The following is a 27993-nucleotide window of genomic DNA, read 5'->3' as shown; positions in this document are numbered from 1 at the left end:
TATGGATACCATAGGGACCAGGTAAATCCTGCATAGTGCTGAAATCTGCTGTATTCCTCTGTATCTGCAGCAGTGATCTGAATTGATTAACCCTTCCCTTTGCTGGATGGGATAACTGCAGAGCCAGGGCACATGCTGTAGTGCTGGGAGTGGCTTGCTTCTGGGATGGGTAGCTTCAGCAATGTCTGTATATAAAGTGATGCTGGAAGTCTGCAGTGTGCATTGTGTGTAGAGGGAAGCAGGAAGGTACTACATTCTCAGTCATCACCAGCAGCATCCCACACCCACCTCAAAGGCTTAACCATGACTTCAAGGGATCTTTACACCTCATCCTACAAGAAGATATTTGGGGAATCTCCCAGGTCCTCAAGCCACCTGTATACTTCCAGCTCCAGGACCTCCCAAGCCTATAGACCTAGAGATACCTACTCTAACATCTCCTCCTACAGGAAGATCAGCAGGTCCCCCGCCAGCCACCTTGCCTCAGTGCACCAGGTAGATTTTGATCTTCCTCAGACCACAGCTCTCAGCAATGAGTTGAAGATAGTGAGAACTAATGAGAAGGAACAATTGCAAGGTCTCAATGACCGCTTTGTCACCTACATTGAGAAGGTTCACCATCTGGAGCAGCAGAACAAGTTACTGGAGGCAGAGGTGACCTTGCTGAGGCAGAAGCAGTCCGAGCCTTCAAGGCTAAGCCAGGTCTATGAGCAGGAGATCAGGGAGCTTAGATCTAGGCTGGAAGAACAACTCCATGACAAGGACCAAGCTCAGCTTGACTGTCAACATCTGGAAAATGCTGTGCACCAACTGCAAGAGAAACTGGAACATGAAGTGGTCAAGAGAGAAGAAGCTGAAGATGGCATGAAGAATTTAAGAAAGGATGTAGATCAAGCAACCCTGGACCGTCTCCAGTTGGAGAAGAAGGTGGAATCCCTGCTAGATGAGCTGGCTTTCTTGAGGAAGGTCCATGAGGAGGAGGTTGCTGAGCTTCAGGCTGCAGTGACAGAGGCTCAGGTGGGTCCCATGGAATTGGAAGGGGTGTCTGGCAGGGCTGTGGCTCCAGCAGGGAAGGGAGGAGGGGAGTGGATGAGATATAATGGAGACAAATGAGGCTTGCCTATGAAGTGGAGACAGGATGTCCAGATATGCGACTCTATACAATGTATTCATTAGCAAATTGTGACAGTACAGTCGACTGTGCGGATGTTACAGCTAATGCCCTGTTAGTACTGTTATATAACTGCAGGGGAGTGGAGGGTATATCCCATACCAGGGGCATGTCCTATAAAAGGGAATGGGATATACAATATCAATATTAGGTTCTACTAATATGTGATTAACCTTGCTGACATCCATGCTGTTCTGTATTAGTCCGGGCTCAGCTATACTGATGATGTCATATTCATTAATGACAATGAGAGGCAAAGAACGGTCCAGAGACTGTTCCTGGTATAAAGAGGGGGCGCTGCCCATGCAATGTGACACGTGTAATGGAAGTTTATTATAGGGGCTGTTGGAGGGTACAAGAATCACGGCACTAGAGATCAGAAACTATGTTTATGGTATGGGCAATGTAGGCAGGTGCTTAGGGCTTCACATTTAATTGTATTCTATACTTGAAGCTTGATATTCATCATGAGTAATATGGCGTGTGCAGAAATATTTGGGACCACCAAAACCCAAATAGGGGCTGGTGCCTGACCACTGACTACTGCGTGACTTGGCCATTTTGGTAGACACTCCCATAATCCATTGGACGGGGTGTGAAATGTAATCTGCCCTGGCCACTGGTCCCATAGCAACAGCATGGCTCCCTTTATGACCCACATGACTTTGGTAGCGGTCAGCTCCTTCTGTCAGGCATGTGGGACCATAAACTGTACATGCTATCCCATGATGGGTACCAGATTGCACCCAACAGGATAGGGGAGGGTTGGGGCGCTGACACTACATTAGGCGAAGGATGCTGAGATATTTAGGAAGGATGAGCCACAAGGGGCAATAACTGGTTGTCACAACATATATCATAGGTAATAGGAATACATTCAATACATGCATTACCTATTACAGTATATATTATGTATGCCAATTCTTTCTATTCTAACATACACCAACTAATAATAACTTATAATAGAAAGTAGAATTTATAGGAAACCTTTTCTCAGCTCACATCCATATAAAGAGAACTTCTATATCCCAAGGAGAGCAGAAGGATAAGAGAAAATCTTTATATTCTCCTCTTGGATCTCTGCCCACTTTTCATCAAAGAAAAACCACAGGAGAAAAATGGAGACGTAACTGCGGTGCAGAAGTCTTAGGTGAACCGTGGGAAGGAAACGGAAAGCTAAATATTTTTACAATAATTACGATACATCGATTGTTCGCCATTATACACAACAGGTGTGACCATAGTAATACACACTGCGCTGTGAGTTATGTAGGGTATGCTAATGGTTGTGTTGGACATCTCCGGGTTATGGATATACTGATATATAGCTGAGAGATCCATCTATTGATTTCCTATAATGCAGTAATATTTGGGGGATCCAATACTGATGAGCTCGGCAGGACCACACCCACTTTAACAAAGACCGCCACGGCACAGAGGACATATAAAAGGACCACACCTTCAAATGTGCACAGTCACCTATGTCATATACACACACTATGTATACACACACATATCTATACTATACATGTTCACACACACATTCCCAATGTAGATTAGTTTTTATCTTCTATATCAATATTATAGTTATACCAATTCATTTATGTTTGCCATTGACACCCCCACCCGCATTTTTCAACCCAAATTATTTTTTGGCATAAACTAAATCCGTATGTAACACCGCCGACCCTATATGTAATTAAATAAGGACATTAATATTTATGGAGACGCATCTGGGTACCATGAAAGGCAATTACTTTAAGTGACTATCATCTGTACAGTGACGGTATAGGTACATTGTGGTTGCTTCGGGGTTTATTAGGGGTTTCTTGGACACTCCTTTATGAAGATGAAGACACTGTTACAGCTACTAGCGCTCTGTGTAGGTGTAGGGATGATAGAACAAAGGCATGACATGTGCCAAGAAGACACAATACTGGTAGATCTGGTCAGGAGACTTCTGAAGGTCAGCACACAAGTCACAAATGTTATTGGAGACGAGTATAATAGTGTAATGTAGTGTTAGGCTGAAACCCCACGTTGTGGGAATACAGCGTTTTGTTGTTGTAGATTTTGTTGCGGTTTTTTGAGCCAAAGAGAGGAGTGGAGTGAGCAGAAGGGAGAAGTATAAGAGCTTCTTATATATTTCCCATTCCTTTTGTAGCCATTCTTGGCTTGGACTTAAAAAAAACGCAGCAAAATCTGCAAAAAAAAAAAATCTGCTTTTCCGCAAAGTTATCCATAGACATTAGATATTTGTTGGCAGATTTATATGTAGGGGTGGACTTGTGATTTCAGGTTCACCAAGCAAAATTATGTCTGAGGTTCCCCCTAATCAAAACTTTTAGGCCATGTCCCCTCTTTACCAGAACCACCCACGTTTGCCGGCCGGTAAATCTGACCAAAACATGGACGTGTTTCACAGGTGAAGCCTAGTCTTGTGAATGCAAACAACCATGTGCGAGTTCGGTGTGCTTTTTTTTTTTTTTTCCTGAAAGCACACTGACCTATACCTTTCTATCGTCCCACGTACACGACCGTGTATTACACGGATCACTGTGCTGACCAACAGTCCGGGCCACAAAACTCAGGACAGATCCTATTCCTGTCTGGTTTTGCGGCCGTGCTTCCGCGGCTCCTATTTGTTGAATCAATGGGGCCACCGCAGCACAGCTGGCAAACAGATGACATCCATGTGCCACCCGTGCGCCGGCTGTGCCAGTCAATCCTGCTGACGTCTGCAATGGGGCCTTAGACTGAGTTTACCCAGTGCTTTTGTACTGAAAAACGGCATACGCCAGTAAGGCTGGGTTTACGTTTTTGCTTCAAAAAAACACTTGTGCTTTTATATAAAACCGCATGTGTTTGTCGTGCAAAAACACGTCATGTGAACCAGTCCATTACCATGCAGGTGAAATGCAGAGTAACATGCGCTACTCAATACTACAATTAAAAACAGCTTGCAGTTCGTCATAAAAGCGCAGTGTAAACCCTGCCCTCCATGGGAATGAGCATTCGTATGAAGAATCATTTGGCTTGTCTTCGACCCATGTGTTATGGCCTTTAGTCTATACTGTTTTATTACATTTATGAGACTGACTGTCCATAAGCCATTGACTACGTGCACCCTGGCGGTTTTTACTGTCCGCAAAAAACTGATCCGTATTCCGCAAAAAACATGTTCACGTTGCAGTACTATGTCATCTGCCATCCAAGATCCGCAAAAGACTTGTATGGTTCCATAGACTTGTATGAGTGAGTCTGTGCCACAAATGCAGACAGGAATCGGAACTACTCCATATTTTGTAGATGGTATTTGCGGCCCAGACACTGACATGTGGATGTGTCTATGACGCCATAGAAATGAATAATCTTGTACAGGCTCTTCAGGCTTCTTCTGGATTAATACCTGATCAAGGAATGTTACGGGAAACAGATTCTCTTTTTCTTGGTGACAATACGCCATTGTGGGAAGATTTCTCAGAATTGGTACATGAGGAAAGTGGAGCAGCTGCCTATAGCAGCCAATCAGATTAGTGCTTTCATTTTACAAAGGGTCGTTGAACAATGAGAAGTGAGATCTGATTGGCTGCAGCACTTTTCCCTTGCACCAGATTTAATAAATCTCCGTATATGTATTTATGAGCCCCCTGTTTTTCATCTTTGGCTACTGTATTCAGGATTAGCCATCTGCCGGTTTTATATTCCCGATCTACATTGCTTATGTCTTAATCCAGGAGCTAAGATAATCACTAATATGTCTTTATGATAAATACGGGGAGGAAGACGTACAGCCTTTTCCTTTGTTCTCTCTCTACCATTGCTTTTCTTACATTCTGCATTGATCTTTGTATTACTTTTGCTATATTTAGCTGCGATCTGTCACGATGATTGATCCTGTGTACTGTAGCAGGTGATCATATCAAGTAATATAGCTGTCAGAGTCTTGAATTGTAAGATTTTCCTGTACATTGAATTACATATGCTCATCTATCACACCTCCTGCCATTATGGATTCTGGCTGAGATTTTCCTTATTCGTGCAGGTCCTTGACTTGTCCTCTGTCAGACTCTAATTGGCCACTTATTCTTTATATTTGCTCTGGGAAAGCAACAATGACAACCAATGTGGTCACCATTACAACTTATACAGGGGATCTTACTTACTTACCTTTCCCAGGGTCATGAAAGGTAAATCTGTCTAGTTATTCAGTAATACATCTCTTGATTCTGTATAGCTACTTACTTTGGCAGATTTGCCATTTAGGATTGTAGGAAGGTGAGTTGTCCGTCCACTGCAGAACTCCAATGCATAACTCCCTAAGGCCGGGGCGCCACGTAGTGTAAACAATGTGGTTTGCCCATTGCAGAAATACAGCGGGAAAAAAATGTGACGTTTAACAGTCACTGTATAGTGGATGGGATTACATCAAATCCCATCCCCATAGTGTTTAAAAATAAGCCCTATGGACACCTTGTGATTTCACAGTATGCAATTATACCTATGGAAATGCCGGCGTTTTCTCTCTAGGTATAATGGAAGCAGAATGTCCCCAGAGGAAACCTCTGCGGACTTTCTGTGAAGAGCGCTGCAGGAACAAATCACAATGCGTTGCTTTTATCTTTTGCTGCCATTAGCCTTACAAAGCAATATTTGCATTAGTATTTATACAACATAACCAGGAGATGATGCTACACAGAGGGAACTTTAATGCAAGGATTCGGCTTCCAGATACTGATGCAAAGTATTGACTAAAATGTGGCCATCTAAGGGTTGGTTCACACTAGCGCTTGTATTCCGTCCGCAAGGAGTCTGCATGGAGACCCCCTCAAAGGGAATACCAACGCTAATGCAAGCGCTGTGCAGTTAAGCACACGGAGCCCATAGACTATAATGGGCTCCGTGTGCTTGCTGCGCACTGCCCACACAATTCATTCGTGCGGGCAGTGCGTGGCAAGCACACAGAGCCCATTATAGTCTATGGGCTCCATGTGCTTTGCAAGCACATCACTTGCAATTGCGATTGCATTCCTTCCGGGGGGGTCTCCATGCGGACTCCTTGCGGACGGAATACAAGCACTAGTGTGAACCGGGCATAAGAAAGGCTAAAAAAGTTTAGCGAGGCAATACTACCCACACACAACTGAGGGCGCTGTTTCCGCAAAAACTCTGTAGGAGAGATTTAGCATTGTGACTACCCTGAATTTCTGGCGTAAATGCCAATTGTGACAATAATTTGGCCGCCATGATAATACAATATCATGCACCGAACAGAACAGTGCATTGAAAATACTATGATGGAATCCGCCGGTTTCCGCCAGAAAAATGAACAGTTAATATGCAGTCGTCTAATGACGGACACCAACAGATCCTGGGGGACCCCATTGACTAAAATAGGGTCTGTCATGTTCTCCATGAGTTCATTGGATGAAAAGTCCTGCAAAAGTCCCACGTTTTTGGACAGACTCTGAGACAGGGTCTCCTAATGGTATGACAGAATCTCCATGTCATTTTATTCATACTGTTCCAGGAGGGACAACAGAGGAACAATATAACATAGAGCTCGTAGAAAGCTTTACAGGTCTTCTTTACCTGATAGGTCTCATGTCAATGCCATAGTATAGGAATATTTAATACAGGCAGTAAGAAAAGGCCAAGAACCACATCTGCAAGGAGTTTGCATGTTCTCCCCATGTTGGCGTGGGTTTCATCCGGGTACTCCGGTTTCCTCCCACAGTTGATTGTAGATTGTGAGCCCAATATAGGGAAGTGACTGACAATGTCTGTAAACCGCAGAATATGATGGCGCTATAGAAGCAAGTTAAATATATAAATGAACAGTCGGTTTAAGTAGCAGTAACATACTAATGTGCTTAAATACTGCCATGTTACTGTATGTAGCATTATATATAGTGCAAAGCCTGCAGTGCCCAACTGCTAACTCTCTTACAAAATATGAGTTAACTTAATTCTCTTGTCCTTTATTACTAGCAATAAATATATACTTTTATATCTAATATACAGTATGTTAGACCAGCTGCCGTGTAATATAGGGACACAGTAGCCTGCAGAGGAGATATCACAACACATGGCGACCTCCAGCCAAGATCCCTGCCATTGCTGTATAGAGACATCTTCCAGGCTCCGCTGCCCGGAACACAAGTGTTTCCTCCGGGAGATGAATGATAATAAGATTCTTAAAGATGGTGTTGTCCAGCCTGCACTTATTCCCTCAATCCCCTCTGTCCAGCTGTTCATTTAATGCATTTGTCTTACCCATAATTCATTGGGCTCCTCTGCTGGGATTTACAGTCGGCAGTCATTGGTTTAACACTTTCAGTGCCTGCTGTATCTTGAGAAGGTTACAGGATGAAGGGTCAGAATTCACATGAACCAGATATTTGCACAGCGCAGTTTGCAGATATAACATTGGCACCTCTCAGGACATGCTGGAGGTTGTAGTTTTGCCCCATCACTTACAAATAGAATAGAGTTACGTAGACTTGAACTCTTCCTATTGGAACCTATTCATGGATATAACTAGCTTTATATTATCATGTGCCATGTGCGCTCATCCCTGACCATTAATATGGCCATATATCAATTGGCATCTTATAAAATTCACATTTTAAACAGCCCCTCCCTCACATTTAGTATGGTTTGTCTCTCGTGCACCTTTTAGACCTTTGTCGTAGGAAAAGTTAAAATGGTATTCTCAGCTAAACTATTGATCATCTTTCCTTTGGATAGGTCATCGATACCAGATCCCTGTGGGTCTGACAACTACACCCCCACTGATCACCCCAGCGCCGTTCTCTGTGTAGTGGTCAGACCAGGTACTGCAGATAAGCGCTCTTGAATAGGAACTAAGCTGTAGTGACTCAGTTCAGCCACCACACAGAGAACAGCACTGTCTACTTCCTGCTCCAGTCTCTGTGTATCAGCTGCTGACAATAGCTGATCATGGGGTTGTCAGGTGTCAAATCACTACAGGTAGATATTAGGATACTTAGAATCATCAAAACCCTTTAAAGGGGTTCTCCCATCTCAGTCTTTCAGCCAGGCTGTATGCAGTGTCTGCTTCTCACTTCCTATATTTCTCCTCCCTCACCCCCCCCCCTCTGAATTGGACACAGAACACTTAAGCAGATCAGATATTATGAAGATTCTTGTACAGAACAGACTCAGTGTTATCTGTGTGTTTACATACAGAGATAACAGATTCATCTTTATCAGCAAACTGCAATTAGCTGAACGGATTGTCCTGCCGACTGAGTAAATGACTGAGTAAGTGACGTCACTTGTCCTATCTCCCAGGTCCGTGGTTATAGCAACGCAGTGTAAACAATAGGAGGAATAAGGTCACATAGCAGGCAAAGAGAGCAGAATTTCTAATGCAATGTATTTAGGAAAAGTCTTCAATTTACATAAGCTACCAGTATAGATAGGATCCTTGAGATGGGACAACCCCTTTAATATATTTATAATTTTAGTTTAGTATCAGACCTTAAAAGCAAAGGACTCTGCCATGGTATTGGAAATAAGCGATGAGATTGGATAATAGGTCTCAAATAGAATTACTGGAGAAAGAATGGTCTGGCACATAGCAGAAAATGGAGAAGTAGTGGTATGGCGGATGGCAGATGTGGAGTAGGAGAGAACGGGCACAAAGTAGAGTTAGAGAAGGAGCAGTCAGTCTAGCATATAGCAAAGGTAGAGAAGGAGTGATCCTGAACATAGAGAGATGGGAAAGGAGTAGTCTAAAGCACAGCAGAGATGGAAAGTAGTGGCACTGATGGGGAAGGAATGGCTATACACAAAGCAGAACTGGGGAAGGAGTGGCCTGGCACAAAGCAAAGATGAGGAAGGAGTAGGCGGTCACATAGTACAGGTAGAGAAGGAATGGTCAGGTACTTAGTAGACATGTAGGAGTGGTGGTCTGTCAAGTGGCGGAGGTGATCATAGAATAATATGGCACACATTAGAAATGGCATAGACCTGGCACACACTAAGGGGGAGAAAGTTGTGCTCAGATACATAAAAGAGTTGGTAGATGAGTGGTCTGACACATAGAAGAGTTGGAGAAGGAGTAGTCTGGGAGATAGAAGAGGTAAAGAGTGACCTTGCAGATAACAGAGGTGGTGAGGGCTCTGCCACCTAGCAATGATAGAGAAGGAGCATTATACTTGTCCTTATATATATGGCGACTAACGTTTTTGGAATTTTGTCTTACAGATCACGGTAGAGATGGATGTGGTCAGTAAGCCTGACCTCACAGCTGCCCTAAAGGAAATTCGCATGCAATACGAGGTCCTGTCCACCCGTAATCAGCAGTCAGCTGAGGAATGGTACCAGACCAAGATCGCCAACGTGTCCCAGGAGGCCGCCCGCAGTAATGATAATGTCCGCCAAGCCAAGGAAGAGATCTCAGAATACCGCAGACAACTGCAAGCCCGGACTCTGGAGATTGATGCCCTGCGCAGTGCTAATGAATCACTGGAGAGGCAGCTCCAGGAGGCAGAGGACAGAAACAATGAAGAGATAGGTCACATGCAGGTAACAGATTCTCGGCCTGATCTTGCATCAGTGGTGCTAAATTTAGTAAGACGTCTTGCTGCCTATGATCTAGAATATTTTATAGAAATATAATACAATGCTACTATTCAGACAGCAACTCTAGCTTTCTTTATAGCTTCTTCAAATTTCCTACTGATTTCTTTAGGAAACCATCAACCAACTGGATAATGCTTTAAGAACTACTAAAGGAGAAATGGCTCGTCACTTGAGAGAGTACCAGGATCTGCTCAATGTCAAGATGGCTTTGGATATCGAAATAGCTGCATACAGGTAATACTTTCATGAAAAGTTGAAATATGTACTGGGTCTTGCTGGGCAATCTGTGCTATGACTGTATAAGTGTCATACATGGAGTCCTATCGGTATTTCAGCTACTAATAATCACATCATGGCTGCAGCACATTTTACATTTGTCAGACTGCCCCTTTCTCTATCCATTATAACTAGTTTGGTTTATTTATATGTATTTCTGCCAGGAGTAAATGTACAACAGCAAACAAATAGCTACGAAAAGCCCAAATGACCATCACATACGAGATCCAGGAACACTGAACTGCAAATACATTCAGGCATGACACAGGAAAAGAGCAATCTCTGAGCACAGTCAGGAAAGCTGCGTTCTGTCTTTGAATAATATCCCATTTGTAATCACACATGCAGTCAGAGTAGATACTAGTGCATAGAAGATGTTTCTTATATTTTAAGATATGAGATTTGCAGAATGTTCAGTCCTTTTGCACAGAGAAATCAGCTTATAAACATGTCTGCAGGCTGTGAGGAGAATCAGCCCATCCCCTCTCTATTCACTGTATGAAGAGAAAAAAGAACCTTCCAATTTCCACTAAACTGTAAACTCATCTTGTATCTGTGGAGATTAAATGTCCCTAGGAACAGGGAGTGAACTGCAAATTAGTTGGAAGGAAAGCACCACTGGCAAGAACCTTATAGAGGTTTTGTAGTCAGAAAGAAGCAACATTTTAAGTAAAGTACATTATATTTATGTACAGAATCACATGCTCTCAAATGAGTCTAAGTTGTCTGAAAAGTTAGTGACCATTTAAGGAACCATAACAAGTTGTCACAAATCTGCACAGGACATTACAGATTTTAAGTACTCTAGAGAGGCATAATGGCCAAATGGATCCTTCAGTCCTAATGTATAGTAAAAATACCTGGTGTCCTTAATTGAAAAGCTGCTTCTGCTCTTTGTCTGTTCTGAAACTCCATTTAGTCACAAAATGGCTGCTACAGATGGTTTTGAAAGTCTAATGCTCTGTTCCTGAATGGAATACAAATGCAATTGCAAGCGCTGTGCAGTAAAAGCACACGGACCCCATAGACTATAATGGGGTCTGTGTGCTTGCCGCGCACTGCCTGCACGAATCATCCGGACCCCATGTGGTAAGCACACAGTCCCCATTATAGTCTATGGGGTCCGTGTGCTTTTACTGCACAGCGCTTGCAATTGCGTTTGTATTCCGTTCGGGGGTCCCCATGTGGACTCTCCCCGGACAGAATACAAAAGCAGATGTGAACCAACCGTAAGTCACTCCCCCTGGGTCAGTGCTAGACCCTGGTGGACCTTTGGTGATGTCATGACCTTGTCATCTGTGTCATGTGTGGGAGGAGACATACATGTCCATGCTGAGCTATCCTAGGAGTCCAGGAGTCCATGCTGAGCTATCCTAGGAGTCCAGGAGTCCATGCTGAGCTATCCTAGGAGTCCAGGAGTCCATGCTGAGCTATCCTAGGAGTTTCCTGTAGTTCTTTCTGAGTACATGACAATGTCCTCATGAGCAAGTTAGGCTACATTCACATCTGTATTGGAGTCCATATTGCGCAGGGTCCAACTAAAATTGTGGATGAAAGAGTCCTGGAAAAAGTCCTGGAAAAACATGGAAAAACTAATGGACTGCATTATGGGATAGCTCTGGATGCTATTGTGTTGTCTGTCATTAGGCGGATCCATTTTATTTTTTAATCTGTTCTCATGGTCCTACAATGGAGATGTGAACACACCCTTACAGACTTGTAATACACACCTCTTGTACTACACAGCCTGCACAGTATGCATAAAACACACACCGTTCTATACACAGTTTAGTATCAGACAGTCTGGTTATTTGTAAAGTGAATCCCCAAAAGAAAAGGAGCGCATCCCAAAAATAAATATAAATTGATCCATTTTATTAAGTCATTTTACAAGTTACGATTCCTACTATTAACAGTAAATCCACATTGGCCAACACTAACCTATACGATAGTTATGCAGTGACCAATCTCACAATGCTTGCACAACGGCTAACATCATTGCCAACAGAATGTATGAGAATGTACCAGACACAAAATAACCCATCTATTCTGAGATGGCGTCAGCCCCAATGTGCGACCTTCTTCCAGTGGTAAAGTAGTAGAACTGTGATGTCATTATGAACTTCTATGGACCTTATGTAGCATACCATAATCATAACCGCCTTGGCAGCAGCTTCCTGACACTAATATTCCTAAAGTCCTTTTCTATGTTAGTTTTCCAGTTGCATAACCCTATAATAAGTATTATCCACCAAAAACTGGTGCAAACTGGTACACCGTACTAACCCTATAACCATATATTTTGTCAATGTCCAGGAAACTCCTTGAAGGAGAGGAGACCCGTTTGACCACGGTGGGAGGAGGCGGCATGTTTGGCATTGGATACCCATATTCCCCTGGCTCTTACTCTGGCGGGAAGAGTATCAGCTCAACTACAGTCACCATCCGAAAAGAGGAGAAAAAAGAAGAAAAGAAAGACGACAAAAAAGACGTATCTGATGGAGGCAAGGGTAGTCAAGCCAAAGCTCCAAAATCAGGAGATGCATCCTCAGATAAAAAGCCCTCCAAGAACTGAGCTAGCTCCGATATGCTGAAACCCACACACCTGCCATACTAACACATTTTCTTCATTCATTTCTTTTTTCAACTTTTTGCAGCTGGGCTAGCACGGGTTAAAAAAGAAGCCATACAATATTATCAAGAGCCATTTTATTCATCCTCGTGACAATATGCAGGATATACAGGTGTTATATTGTTCGGTATTATTTAGATCTAGTGTCAAATTCAGCAAAAATAAAATTGCTACCAATATATATTTCGGGAAAAACACGAGACAAGACAAAGCAACAGATATATCAGGCCTATATAATATATCCTTACCACTGACAAGTTTTATCTTACCAGTGGGCCTGCCAAAAGCAGACCAAAGCTATAGGCCCACACTGTTATTCCAAAATTTTTATGTGCCAGACAAAAACCCTCTAGAATATGGAGCTATAGATGTATATCTTATATTAGGCTCACACTGACCTTATACAATTGTGTTTTATCAGCAGACAGACCAATGCAAACATCTTTTCCCAAGATGAACACCATCTTGGCATCTACTCTTCCTTCCCCCATCCATAGGAAAGCCAAGGATTAGCAACCTTTAGCTACCCATTACCATTGGGTAGGAGGTAATAATTTTCCTTATGGAGATCCAGCTGCTGGTTGGAGTCTTATAGCCATTGCTCCTTGGGAAAAAAGTATGTAAATTAGATCTCCTCCAGAAGGAAGAAAACTGTCTGTCTAGTGCCGCCGAAAGGTTGTTGTCTTGTAAGGCAATGTCCAACCCATTAAATGAGTCTTGAAACATGACTAGGGTTAGCAGCCATACCAGGGACATCCATCTGCAGACGGCTGTTTGAGGGTCCTTATACCTCGCCAGTAGTTGCAGCCTATGGAGATTCAGCTGGTGTAGGGAGTCTTGCAGGCACTGCTCCCTTTGGCCAGAAGTTACCTAATATCAATGACCAGCTGCAGCACTTGCTGGACACATGCTATGTCCATACTAAAGTCTACAGAGACTTCCAGGGATCTGACAACTGAAGATCAACCAAGTCATGGGTCATTGAGCTCCAATGTTCATGGTTTGCTTGTATCAAAGGTGCTGTGGACCTCCTTTATCATGGGCTCCAATCACATATCTCCTGGCAATACTCATGACCATGTCTGTCTGGATGTCCGTCTGTTCATCACTGCCATTACCACCAGTTACATATGTCACAGCAGGAAACATGCGACAACTATTATAGCTATTGGACATCACATTACACTTTTTGACAGTAGAAAATCTGATAGTAAAGGGTAGATGGGCAGTAGTGTACTATGGCCGATTGGAAGCGGTACAGCCTTTCATCAATTTTCACATGTGTATTTATTTGCTTATGTACTATGAGTGTATAGCCAGAATTCTCCTATAGGATTGTATCCATTGCTCCATCCATTCATGTAAGGAGGCCATCTGGGTCAATGAAGATATACCAGTATTGTGAGTGAAGGTGAAGGCTTTGGTTGGTTTACAGTTTCATGAGCTAGACTTCATTTTTCTTTTTCCATTACCATCCACGTGGTCCTGTTAACTTATGGAAGAATCTGTGCTTTGGGTCGAACCAGCACTCACTAGAGTTCAAGGGATTGTAAGACTTAGATAAACATGGCTACTTGGTGACTCTTGGGTGTGTTGGAGATTCCCCAGAAGTGGCCTTGATACAGACAGGTCTTATTTAGAACAAACAGCGATTTATTGAGACATGCAACAGAGTCGATCCACACGATTGAGGGGTACAAGTGATGTGATGCTCATATGTGAGGCACCATAGATCCAAATCCTAATAATACTACTAGCCCCTTAGGTCATGTCCTCTATCTAATGAATCAGTGCTGGTACTTCTATACCGGGTCACAACAAGGTGCACTTTGGCCAAGTTTTCTAGCGGTAGAAACATAAGATGGCTGTCTATGAACAAAATGCCACAACAAGGCCTCACTTTGTTTCAGGTTGCAATACGGCACAGTCTATGGTGCTCCTAGAAGTAACCATGATCTTCTCTTACAACCTCTTAAACTGGTGATGTTGCTCGCTAAACCTGGTTCTTTGTGAATTGTATCCTCGGCCCAGTACATAGCCGCCTCCATTGTAGTTAACAGGGCCATTGAAGACCTTCACCTACATCGGGAAATGTTTTGTTCCTACATCACTTGAGACTCAAGGTGCTGTGTGATATTCCTGCTTATGTACAAGCCCAAATCTTAAGAGAACAATACTAAAGCAAAGAATCTAATACTAAATCTGCAGTACAAGAGGCCTGTGGGATAACTAACAGGATGGAGAGACAAGCATAATATGGAATTAGCCGTGTGTACAGTTCGGGTCACTGTGGTAGTTGAGGAATCCTTGCATGATCTTGTCTGTAGATCTGAGTTTTGACTTGGAAAACAATAATAAAACATAACAGTAACACCATGGAAGTGTTTGGGGCATTTTTACTTGTGTCATTATTGTTTTGTGGCTAAAGACTTTCCTACCTCTGCTCCATCCAAGTTTACAAAATGTATTGGAGTAAATTCTTAACAGGGGTGAAGATATAACATAGGTACAAATAATAATGTCACCCAAGCCATGATGCCTAAGGTAAGCCATATTAGAATACACCATTATTGTAAATGCACTTAGTAGGTTGGATCCTTGATTTTGCATTGAGCCAAAAGCTTCACGTTTAATTTCGCCAAAATTGGACAATTTTACATTAAAGGTATAGACATCAAACTATGGCCAAGAGTCTGGAAGCCCTCAGAAATACTATTAGAAAAGTATAGCATTCTGCCAATCAACGCTGGTTCTGCATCGAACCTTAAACTTCGAACTGCTAGTAGTGTTCGATTCGAGTATTTCGAATACCGTAGTATTCGATCGAACACCTACTCGATCGAACACTACTCGCTCATCTCTATTCAACACACTATTGTCTTTCCCGTTATGTGTCCCAGGGCTGGAGATATCAGTGCCATTACCGATAGCTCTTCATTGTTAGGGTATGTTCACGCTGAGTTTTTTGGCAGCAGATCAGAGCACTCAGAATGTGCTTCAGAATCCACTGCCAAAAAACGACTTCAATGGGAGCCGCTCACTTCTTTTTTCCGCTAGCTAGTAGCGGAAAAAACAAACAACATGCCCTATCTTGTCGCGGATTCCGCGGCTAAATCAGCCACGGCGTCCGCAGCATGATAAACGCTTCAGTGTAGGCCCATTCACTTGGTTCTACACAGGAGCGGGGTGCTGTGGCGGAATGCCGATGCTGCATTGGCATTCTGTCGCGGCGAGCGGTGTGTAATTTTCACATAACGGAAAAGATATCCGCAACTTTTTCCTCCGTGTGAACATACTCTTAGATAGGTGTTCCTGAGTAACTGGGAACGTCCCTCCTGACAGTACTGTGTGTAGCGCTATACTGTGAGGGATTGTTCCTTACTGGCCAGCAATTAACGGTGAGCGGTGAGGGCGTTCAATCACCGATCACTGTCATCGCTGGGAGGTAATGAATGCCCCCTCACAGTATAGCGCTACACACAGTACTGTCAGGAGGGGCGTTCCCAGTTAGACTGTCAGAAATGCCCTTCTGACAGTGAAGAGCTATTGGTAGCGGCACCGATATCTCTTCCACAGTGGCACATAACGGGAAAGCCAACAGTGCGTTGAATTCAGTGCACTGTTGGCTTTCTAGCGGTGTGTAAAAAACCGCATGTGACTGAGGACATGAAAGGTTCTCTTTAAGTAGAAGACCCTACAGAATCTGGGTAGAAGTGGCGAACATAAATCAGTAGTATAATTTTATCCAAGTTGGCCCATGTGTAGAAACCCATGAATTAACAATTTTATCCCTGAATGGTACACAGACTAACAAGAATACTTGAATAATTTAGATTGGTTGTCAGGAAAAAAACATATTTTTGGTGACTATATTTTTGAGATTTGTGTATAAAGCTCCTGTGCAGACCTGGGCATTTCCATGATTGCAGACTACAAAGAAACCCTGTGAGGTGTCATCTTGAAGTCCTTTCCATCTACCCCTTTTCCTACTATCTGTAGGGTACGAAAAAGCAGATGTAAGGGTAAGTTCACATCTGCATCGTTTTTACCATTCATCCATTACATCATAGGAACAGAAAGAATGGTATAGACAGATCCATCTGGGCACCAGATCCCAATAGATTCCATTGACTATCTAGGGTCATCGGGTATCCACTACAAACCAGTAGCTTTTTCATTATTTGCCAAATTTTAGATACATTAGTCTCTAGAAGGCGATATCTTACACTATATCTCTCAGCTAAACTTTCTCTGTGACTGGTGTGTATATCAGCCTGGATAGATGCCACCATCTTCCATGGTCCATTATGAAAGAACAAAAAATTATTTTAGGTACAGACATGATGTATATTTTTTTTCCATTGAGGATTTTACTGCAAATCAGCTGAAAATTTGCAGTCAAATCTTTATGTGTTCATGGATCCATCCTATGTATTGCAAAGGGTAAAATCCCTTGAGGAAATCTGGGACAGAATTTACAATCCGCAGCATGGCCTAACTTGTAATCTGAGTATCTTTTTTTACTACATGTGAATGGCGTTTTTCGAGAACCCCATTTACATTTATTTCATAAGTGTTGCAAATTTTACGGTAGTATTTGCAGCAAAATTTGCCCCTTGACAAGTCAACTGAGGGTGCATTCACACAATGTATTTTGGCTCATAATCTGGCACGTCTACGCCGCGGGAGCTTTGGCGGGCCATATACGCTCCCATTGATTTCAATGGGAGCCGGGATCGTATACGCGGCGCTATTTTGCGGCCGTGATTTTGCGGCCTGTGAGAAAGTGACAGGCAGAGTGCGGAAGTCCAGATATATCAGCCCCAGGTTTCTGACATATGTGTGGTCCAGGGCGGGTAGATCCTTGGCTCATTACTGGGTCAGAAAAAAGCTGCAGATCCTGCATTGTGTGCAGTTCCATGGGGTGAAAGTAGGTGTATGGTTCTATCTTGTAACCCTGAGTCCAATAAGACTACAGTATATTGTACCTGTTATGGTTAGGTTATCAGTTCTGCTTAGTTAGTGGCTCAGACGAGCAGCTCTTTCTTTTTTTTTTTTGCCTGAAGTTAAGGCTGTATTTAGTTTTGTTTATTTTGGGGAGATGAGGAAAAGGGAGCCGCTGTGGACACAAGGCAAAGGAAGAAGCTACAAGTGGGTCGCGCAGGGGGTCAGGGTTCCGCGGACGAAGTCGCGGGTGCTGCTAATGTGTATATATATATATATATATATATATATATATATATATATATATATATATACAGTCCTATGAAAAAGTTTGGGCACCCCTATTAATCTTAATGATTTTTAGTTCTAAATATTTTGGTGTTTGCAACAGCCATTTCAGTTTGATATATCTAATAACTGATGGACACAGTAATATTTCAGGATTGAAATGAGGTTTATTGTACTAACAGAAAATGCGCAATATGCATTAAACCAAAATTTGACCGGTGCAAAAGTATGGGCACCCTTATCATTTTATTGATTTGAATACTCCTAACTACTTTTTACTGACTTACTGAAGCACAAAATTGGTTTTGTAACCTCAGTGAGCTTTGAACTTCATAGCCAGGTGTATCCAATCATGAGAAAAGGTATTTAAGGTGGCCAATTGCAAGTTGATCTCCTATTTGAATCTCCTCTGAAGAGTGGCATCATGGGCTACTCAAAACAACTCTCAAATGATCTGAAAACAAAGATTGTTCAACATAGTTGTTCAGCGGAAGGATACAAAAAGCTGTCTCAGAGATTTAACCTGTCAGTTTCCACTGTGAGGAACATAATAAGGAAATGGAAGACCACAGGGACAGTTCTTGTTAAGCCCAGAAGTGGCAGGCCAAGAAAAATATCAAAAGGCAGAGAAGAAGAATGGTGAGAACAGTCAAGGACAATCCACAGACCACCTCCAAAGAGCTGCAGCATGATCTTGCTGCAGATGGTGTCACTGTGCATCGGTCAACTATACAGCGCACTTTGCACAAATAGAAGCTGTATGGGAGAGTGATGAGAAAGAAGCCGTTTCTGCACGTACGCCACAAATAGAGTTGCCTGAGGTATGAAAAAGCACATTTGGACAAGGCAGCTTCATTTTGGAAACAAAAATTGAGTTCTTTGGTTATAAAAAAAGGCGTTATGCATGGCGTCCAAAAAGAAACAGCATTCCAAGAAAAACACATGCTACCCACTGTAAAATTTGGTGGAGGTTCCATCATGCTTTGGGGCTGTGTGGCCAATGCCAGCATCGGGAATCTTGTTAAAGTTGAGGGTCGCATGGATTCCACTCAGTATCAGCAGATTCTTGAGAATAATGTTCAAGAATCAGTGACGAAGTTGAAGTTACGCCGGGGATGGATATTTCAGCAAGACAATGATCCAAAACACCGCTCCAAATCCTCAGGCATTCATGCAGAGGAACAATTACAATGTTCTGGAATGGCCATCCCAGTCCCCAGACCTGAATATCATTGAACATCTGTGGGATGATTTGAAGCGGGCTGTCCATGCTCGGCGACCATCTAACTTAACTGAACTTGAATTGTTTGTCCAAAATACCTTTATCCAGGATCCAGGAACTGATTAAAAGCTACAGGAAGCGACTAGAGGCTGTTATCTTTGCAAAAGGAGGATGTACTAAATATTAATGTCACTTTTCTGTTGAGGTGCCCATACTTTTGCACCGGTCAAATTTTGGTTTAATGCATATTGCGCATTTTCTGTTAGTACAATAAACCTCATTTCAATCCTGAAATATTACTGTGTCCATCAGTTATTAGATATATCAAACTGAAATGGCTGTTGCAAATACCAAAATATTTAGAACTAAAAATGATTAAGATTAATAGGGGTGCCCAAACTTTTTCATAGGACTATATATATATATATATATATATATATATATATAAAATGTATGTATACACACTGCTCAAAAAATAAAGGGAACACTCAAATAACCTCCTAGATCTGAGTGAATGAAATATTCTCATTGAATACTTTGTTCTGTTCAAAATTGGATGTGATGACAACAAAATGACATAAAAATCAGCAATGGAAATCAAATTTATTAATCAGTCGAGGCCTGGATTTGGTGTCACCCTCAAAATTAAAGTGGAAAAACACACTACAGGCTGATCCAACTGTGATGTAATGTCCTTAAAACATGTCAAAATGAGGCTGAGTAGTGAGTGTGGCTTCCACGTGCCTGTATGACCTCCCTACAATGCCTGGGCATGGTCCTGACGAGGAGTATAATGTCCCATTACTCATTATAATGCTCTATTGTAACTCTTCCACACAATATAATGTCTCAGAGTAGCCCCTATACAGACTATAATGCCCCATCATGGCCCAGTATAAAGTCCCATAGTAGCCCTTCCACATAATATAATGTCCTATAGTGGCCCCTCCGCATAGTAAAAGGTCCTGTTGTGGCCCCTCCACACAGCATATTGTCTCATAGTGAACCCACCCTCCACACACTATAATGCACTATAATGGCCCCTCCACCCACTATAATGTCCTATAGTGGCCCATGCATTCTTTATGAATGTTCCAAAATTTCAGACGTTCACCCCAGATTTTTGTCGGTTCATAACCCATAACCCATCATTATACTCTGGGGTCTGTTTAGTGTCACCTACCCCCTCCTGGCTCTGGGCTCCATCTTCTGACATTTTCATGTCTTTGAAGCATCCTGAACGATGCCAATGTAATGCCATGTGGGTCACGTTAGTGTCTTTTGCATCATGTTGCCAGTGTGACTGCTGAGGCCCAATTGCAGGCCTTCGCAGTCTCTGATGTCATTCGTGATCTCTCTAAGACCAGAAGAGGCCAGAAGACCCATATTGGAGCCCAGGAAACTGGGCCAGGCTGGCATCATAAAGCGCAATGACACCTGAATAACCCACATCTATGCCAAAGTTGAAGAGGGCTGAAAGCATCAGGGAGTGCGCTGGAGCTCAGGAAAGGTAAGTAATACTGTTTATTATGTTTGTCACCTCCCCTGGCCTCAGCATATTATACTCTGGGGTCTGAAGAGACCCTAGAGTATAATGCCAGATTTGGTTAGGACCTGTCCAGTCTGAACGAAACCCGAGAGATTCACTAAACACATACTATCAGCGCCGCCCAGGCACAATACCTTCAGAGCCGGGGCAGCCGGGCTACACTCCGTGGCAATAGTCGAGGGCAGATAGCTTGCCAGACCAGGGGCCTATATTCAAGTTGAACCATAATATACATAGCCAATACGCCCCTGAACACCCACCATGTGCAATTTATAATGCTGGTGTCTTATGTGGCAGAGATGCTCCTCTGAGCCTGGGGTGCGACTGATACTCCTTATAGTTACGCTTGTATATCTCCCTGATTATTACATACCTAAATACACCAGAAGTGAAAGTAACCAATAATATTATATGGAACTAGCTGGTACCCGCGACTTCGTCTGCGGTGATTGTAGAAGTGGGTATATACAGGCGTGGGTAAGGTTTTCGTACTGTGTATAAGGTAAGGGATATGAAATGTAACTTTGTATCTTGTTTTTGCAGTAATTCAGAGAATACGTGAGACTTTTGTGTTGAAGTTAATTTGTATTTGAGCTGCTATATATACGATACGGTGTTGTGAGAAACTGTACGTAGTGCCTTTGGGACAGAAGTATTTGAAGTTAACCCTTTCCCGTCGATGGCATTTTTTGATTTTCGTTTTTGACTCCCCTCCTTCTAAACCCCATAACTTTTTTATTTCTCCGCTCCCAGAGCCATATGAGGTCTTAATTTTTCCTGGGACAAATTTTTCTTCATGATGCCACCATTATTTATTCTATATAATGTACTGGGAAGCAGGGAAAAAATTCTGAATGGGGTGGATTTGACGAAAAAATGCATTTCTGCGACTTTCTTACGGGCTTTGGTTTTACAGCGTTCACTGTGCAACCAAAATGACATGTCCCCTGTATTCTGTGTTTTGTTACGATTCCGGGGATACCAAATTTATATGGTTTTATTTACATTTTGACCCCTTAAAAAAATCCAAAACTGTGTTAAATTTTTTTTTTTTTTTGAAAAGCCGTCATATTCCGACAGCCGTAACTTTTTTTATACGTCTGTGGGCGTCTTTTTTTGCGGGGTCGGGTGTACTTTTTAGTTCTACCATTTTCGGGAAATGTTATTGCTTTGATCACTTTTTATTCAAATTTTTATCAGAATTAAAACAGTGAAAAAACGGCGGTTTGGCACTTTTGACCATTTTTCCCGCTACGGCGTTTACCGAACAGGAAAAATATTTGTATAGCTTTGTAGAGCGGGTGATTTCGGACGCGGGGATACCTAACATGTATGTGTTTCACAGTTTTTAACTACTTTTATATGTGTTCTAGGGAAAGGGGGGTGATTTGAATTTTTAATCCTTTTTATTTGTTTTTATATTTTTTTACTTTTTTTAAACTTTTTTTTTTTTGCATTTATTAGACCTCCTAGGGGTATTGACATGGGTGGGCGGTGTCGCGGATTGTCAAAGCGGTGGGGGTCGGCAAACATGGCTGCTCCGGAGCGTTAAAGAGAACCTCCTGGAGTATCGTTAAGGGGAGGGGCAAAGTGGTAAAGTATATGTATATGTGATTGTGTGGGGTTAGGGACGAGGCTGCAGAGGGCAATATGAATTTTGTGGCTTGCTATGGTCCAAAGTGTGTGAGATTGCAGAGATGGTGATGTGAGTTTGGGTTCTGTGGGGGTCCTGGCACAAACGTATGTGCGCTATTGTGACGAAAAGTAGCCTATTGCGCAATCGGGTGTATTAACTATGTTTGTGGAAACTTTCAGCCAAATTGGTCGAGCGGGTTTTGCGTGATTGACTAACAAACATCCAAACCCACAAACATCCAAACTCACAAACTTTCACATTTATAATATTAATAGGATTATTACATGTCACTTATACTTCAGTTATTTTTCTGGTTCTTCTTGTATATTTCTTGTATTTGGCCACATTGAGAATAATAATATTGTATATGGTTGAATGACAAGTAGGTTAAATAATGTTTCCTCTGGTTTTCTTGGAAGACATGAATTCATTATAATGGTTCCTCATGGAAATCAGATGTATAAACTGAGGAGAACACTCCCTTCGCTCCTGTCCTGCCCCTCTAACTGGCCCCCGCACAGCATAACGCACAATTTACACAGACAATAATGTCCCAAACTGGCCTCCAGACAGGATTGTGTACTGACAGTATTGTGTCCCATAGTGGCCCCTCCACATAGTATAATGTTCCATAGAGGCTCCTCTGCACAGTGTTATGTCCCACAGTGAACCCTCCACATAGCATCATGTCCCTTAGTGACCCCGCAACACAGTATAATGTCCCACGGTGCCCCATCCACATAGTATTAGGCCCGAAGACTGCAGGGAGTCACACCGGAGCACAGGAGAGGTGAGTAACACTGATTTTTATGTTCGCTCATCTCCCTTGGCCCTCTGATCATTATACTCTGGGGTCTAAAGAGACCCAAATGTATAATAATAGCAGTATTTGTTGGCGTTTCACCAAAAAAATTCTCTGGCCGTGGGCCCGCAGTCTCAATGACTGATCCTGTGCACAGCTGCTTCCGCTTCCCCTTCTGCCTTTCAGGGGGCCCTATTGAGGTGATATGAGATGCAGAAGTGGGGATTGATAAGTAAATAGGGCCCGTCACCTGCTAGGGTTACTCAAACAGGTAATGGATATTTAAAAAAAAAACCAAAAACCTGAGGTCCCGGGCCCTGTGGCAGCCGCTACTGCTTCTACCACGGTACTTACGCCACTGGCCTGTCTCCATACTATGCTACCACTAGGGACCATGAAAGTGAGGGTTAAAACACATATGTGGATATCTGAATGTTAAAGTGTTGTTACTGGAGAAATAAAGGAGAGGACACAAAGTTACTGTCTAATAATAATAAGTCATTATTTATTTCTAACAATTAATATTATTGCAATCACAGGGGAAAATAACACTAAACTAGATCCCTATTCCTAAAGCTGTTGATCCAGAAGAAGGCGAAAACCTCTGGACACGTTCAGCCAATTTGTGTCACAGGGGGAAAATTCCTTCTTGACCCCGGGAAAAGGCGATCAGTCCGAGGACCCCGGATCAAAGCTGCTGAAGCCTATCTTTTTAGATTATTCTTTTTATTACATTGTACTATGGTTACTTTTATTACTATACTATTAGTACTCTTAGTATATTATCTTATGTATATATTTACTACTATTATTATTATTATTTCTTTTATATATCTCCTATGAACTCTAACCTATCCCTAAAGCTGTTGATCCAGAAGAAGGCGAAAACCTCTGGACACGTTCAGCCAATTCGTATCACAGAGGGAAAATTCCTTCTTGACCCCGGGAAAAGGCGATCAGTCCGAGGACCCCGGATCAAACCTGCTGATTCCTATTAGAAATATACTAAATATTATGTGTATTAGGCAAATTATAATTAATATTTTCTTATTAGTACCTGGTACTATTTTATACTTATCATTATTACTAATCATTCTATTGATACATTGCTATAACTAGAAACTATTGAAATAATATTAATATTCTATGTTAAATTCTAATTATTGCTATCAATAATAGTATAATTTTTTTTGTGTGTTTTTGCTATTATTATTTGACTTACTTTTATTATTGCTATTCTATTTTTTGCATTTTAGTAAATTATTCCTCCTAAAGTTATTGGTTTTATTGCTATATTGCTCTAATAATACATTAAGTCCTAGCCCTAAAGCTGTTGATCCACAAGAAAGCGAAAACCCCTGGACATATTCGGCCAATTCATGTCACAGGGGGAAAATTCTTTCTTGACCCCGGGAAAAGGCGATCAGTCCTAGGACCCCGGATCAAAGCTGTTATAGATAATATCTAATTAACCTTAATAATGAGATTATTATATACTATTGTTTCTAAGATTATTATTATACTATTACTATTATTCCTATTCTATAATTGGGCTCTAATTACTATGACTATTAATGTGACTATAATTAATATTACTATAGGTGCTGGTGTTATTACATTTTGGTGAGATTATACATTACCTGCACCATTGATGGAAGAGAAGGTTTGCCATTATGTTCTTCTTTCCTCCGAGACTCCTGTGGATGTAGTGGAGGAGAGAATGGCGGTGAGTCCTTGGTCTTCTGTCCTCTCTCTGGTCTTGAGGTTTCTGGCTGGTCTCTCCCTCATTCCTTGACTCTTCATCTTCCTACTTCTTCTTCCTCTTCATCTCTTCTTCCTCTTCATTGGACTTCTTCGGGGTCTTCTCTTCTTTTTCTTCCCACTTCCTACTCACCTCACACTTTTGTTCCTCTAGTTGAATCCTCGTTGTCTCTTCTTTCTTCTGTTGGCGCAGCCCAGGCTCTTCCTCATCCAGTGGAAATGGCAGGTATTTCTCCTGGGCGTTGCGGTTTGTCGGCATGAGGCGCTCCTTCTTGTAGAGAGGTGACGGCAGGAACATCCTGGAATAGGTGAGGATTTGTCTCTCTCTTTGAATCCTCTTCGTCTCTTCTTTCTCTTCCTGGCGCAGCTCAGGTTCTTCCTCCAGTGGAAAGGGCAGGTATTCCTCCTGGGCGTTGCGGTTGGTTGGCATGAGGCGCTCCTTCTTGTAGAGAGGTGACGGCAGGAACATCCTGGAGTAGACGAGGATTTGTCTCTCTCTTTGAATCCTCTTCATCTCTTCTTTCTCCTCTTGGCGCAGCTCAGGTTCTTCCTCCAGTGGAAAGGGCAGGTATTCCTCCTGGGCTTGGCAGCTGGTTGGCATGAGGCGCTCCTTCTTGAAGAGAGGTGATGGGAGGAACTTCATGGCATAGGCGAGGATTTGAAGATCTCTCTGCTCCATATTGAAGGGATAAGCTGAAGAGAGAAGAAAACCAGATAATGGGATCAGCCATAAGATATACAGTAACCTTTATGCACAAAAAAATTACAGCAAAATTCCTTTAATCCACCATCAATGCAGCCTGCTAGGTGCTGGATTATCAGATATGCTGGGTTATTGGATTAAAAACATAGAAATAAACAATCAGTTTCATCAATGACATTATGGAGCTAAAAATACTCACTTGAGAAGGGTCCCAGTCCATATACGCGCTCCTGGCGGCGGTAGATGTGCTAAGGAGAAGAGAATACAGTAAGTGTCATTTATCAGGGATCAGGGATGGAACAGAGGACAATAGGACAAGGGATCAGGTTATAATGAAGACACTGACCTCCATATCTCTGCGATCCGTAACTGTCCAATCCGTAGCAAAATCTGTAACCTCAAACACAGACTTAGTCACAGATCTGATAAAGACTCAAACACTGAAGTTTCCTCATGTCCTGATAGGGGGCGTATGTCCAGGTGTCACCCCCTGTAATGAAACGTTGATATACTATTAATGCTCCTATGACACCTATAATGCTCCTTAGTAGCCCCTAGACACCTAACAACGGCCCCCAATGGCACTTAGGCAATTAATAATGCTGCCCAATGGTTTTCACATTCCTAATAATGTTCCCCAGTGGCCCTCACACTCCTAGCAATGGCCGCAGACACCCAGTACAGCTCCTCAGGGGCCCCCAGATAATGTTAGGACACAGATAATGTTGAATTAAGACATGCGGCCATCTTCCCACCAGGTTGCTGCGGCACTGTGTTTGGAATAATCTGATTTACCTCCATCTCACTGCAGAAGCCATAGTGTATGGTCTACTAGGATGGGAGCAATATCAGGACATATACAGCTAGCTCCCCCTAGTGGTGACGTATGTCATGTCCCATATATTAAAGCACTGAAGTCCTCATCAGGTTCCTGATAATGTGAATGAGGCCTCATGGGAGATAAATCCGGGCCCGTCCTATCAGATGATGGGGTGTCAGATCTTACCTGCGTCCGGCGTCTTCACCTGCGGTTGTCCTGTAATAGACTGAAGGCAACTGGCAGTTGTTTTTTTTTCTAACTCTTGTCCAGCGATCCCATTGGCTGCTGAGCAGTGATGTAAAGTTAACCCTTTCATGGCCAGACACTTTTCTAGCATTTCTCTGCACATGCTGGTTTATTGGCCCTTTCTTATTGCTTAGGCTAGCAGAATAATACTTGCATCGCTTTTTACATGACAAATACCTTATTAAGATGATTATTTCTCTTTTGTTTTATTAGGGATTAACTGTAAAAACGTTAGAAAGTCCATCATATGTGCTGTATAGTAAACCAAGACTGGCACTACAAATCCAGCCATATAGTATTATTCTGCCCTTAAACATTGTCGGTTCATACTTGGGTTGACCAAACCGATTTTATTTTACAGGCCTATCCTCCAGTCCCTGATGCTGAATTCCTCAGGACCAGATCCTTCTCTTCTCCAGAATGCTGACTCTCCGGCCAGGGCCGGTTTTAGACAAAGTGGGGCCCTGGGCAAGTTTACAAGTGGGCCCTAAATTCCAAGGAGTAATCTAAAACACATAATCACTATAAAGTACTTTTCTCTCCACATGATTTGTGCGCAAACCGTGCGGAAAACACACGGATCCCGTTATAGTCTGTGAGGTCCGTATGGTTTCCTTAGGTAACCGCTTTTTAATACGTATAGCTTTCCGTTCAGGGGGTCCCCAAGTGAACACTGTGGAAAAAAAATAGCGGTGAAACACAATGTATTTTTTCCACAGTGTTTTTTATTGAGCTTTTGTCCCCAGCACCCTGCTGTCTCCGGCCTGTGTCTGTTCAGTCTCGTGGTGGCGCCTCATTTCTGGAAATCCTGCACCTAATTGGTCTCAGTGATCACATGAGGTGCAGGACTCCCAGCAAGGAGGTGCCGGCACGAGACTAAATGGACACTGGCGGCGGACAACAGAGCAACGGGGACAGGTGAATGCGCTTTTTATTTATTTTTTATTTTACACCTCCCGCCCGGCACATGTTTTGCTCCAATTCCTGGGCAAATCTTTAAAGGATTTATCCATCTTTGTAATATTGATGGTCTGTCCTTAGTATAGGCCATCAATATTACATCTGTGATGATACAACAGCCAGGACCTCTGCAGATCAGTGCTTCCAGGACAGCATGGCTAAAGGTAATGGTAACATTTCTAGGAACCATGCTGTTCACTTTCCATACAGTGTGTAGCAGTAGGTTTAGGTAGTGCAGTGGTGCACATTGTATGGCAGGTGAGCAGCATGGCTCCCGAGATATTATTACCTTTAGCCACCCTGTCTCAGTATCGCTGGTCTGCAGGGGTCCTGATGGTGGGCCCCTAGAAACAATTCCACTAGTGGGCCC

At 42.6% G+C, this 27993-nt stretch overlaps 1 protein-coding gene across 1 annotated transcript; it reads left to right on the top strand.

Annotated features, from left to right (window-relative positions):
- Positions 1–190: 190 nt before the first annotated feature.
- On the top strand, positions 191–13111 carry LOC142202742 (low molecular weight neuronal intermediate filament-like). Its single transcript, XM_075273039.1, has 4 exons — positions 191–1017; positions 9407–9727; positions 9894–10018; positions 12377–13111. The coding sequence occupies exons 1-4, from the start codon at positions 304–306 to the stop codon at positions 12633–12635; spliced, it is 1419 nt and encodes a 472-aa protein (XP_075129140.1). The 5' UTR covers positions 191–303; the 3' UTR covers positions 12636–13111.
- Positions 13112–27993: the final 14882 nt, after the last annotated feature.

Source organism: Leptodactylus fuscus, chromosome 5 (genome assembly GCF_031893055.1).
Source record: "Leptodactylus fuscus isolate aLepFus1 chromosome 5, aLepFus1.hap2, whole genome shotgun sequence".
Taxonomy (NCBI): Eukaryota; Metazoa; Chordata; class Amphibia; order Anura; family Leptodactylidae; genus Leptodactylus; species Leptodactylus fuscus.
This window is presented reverse-complemented; position numbering and strand designations above follow the sequence as displayed.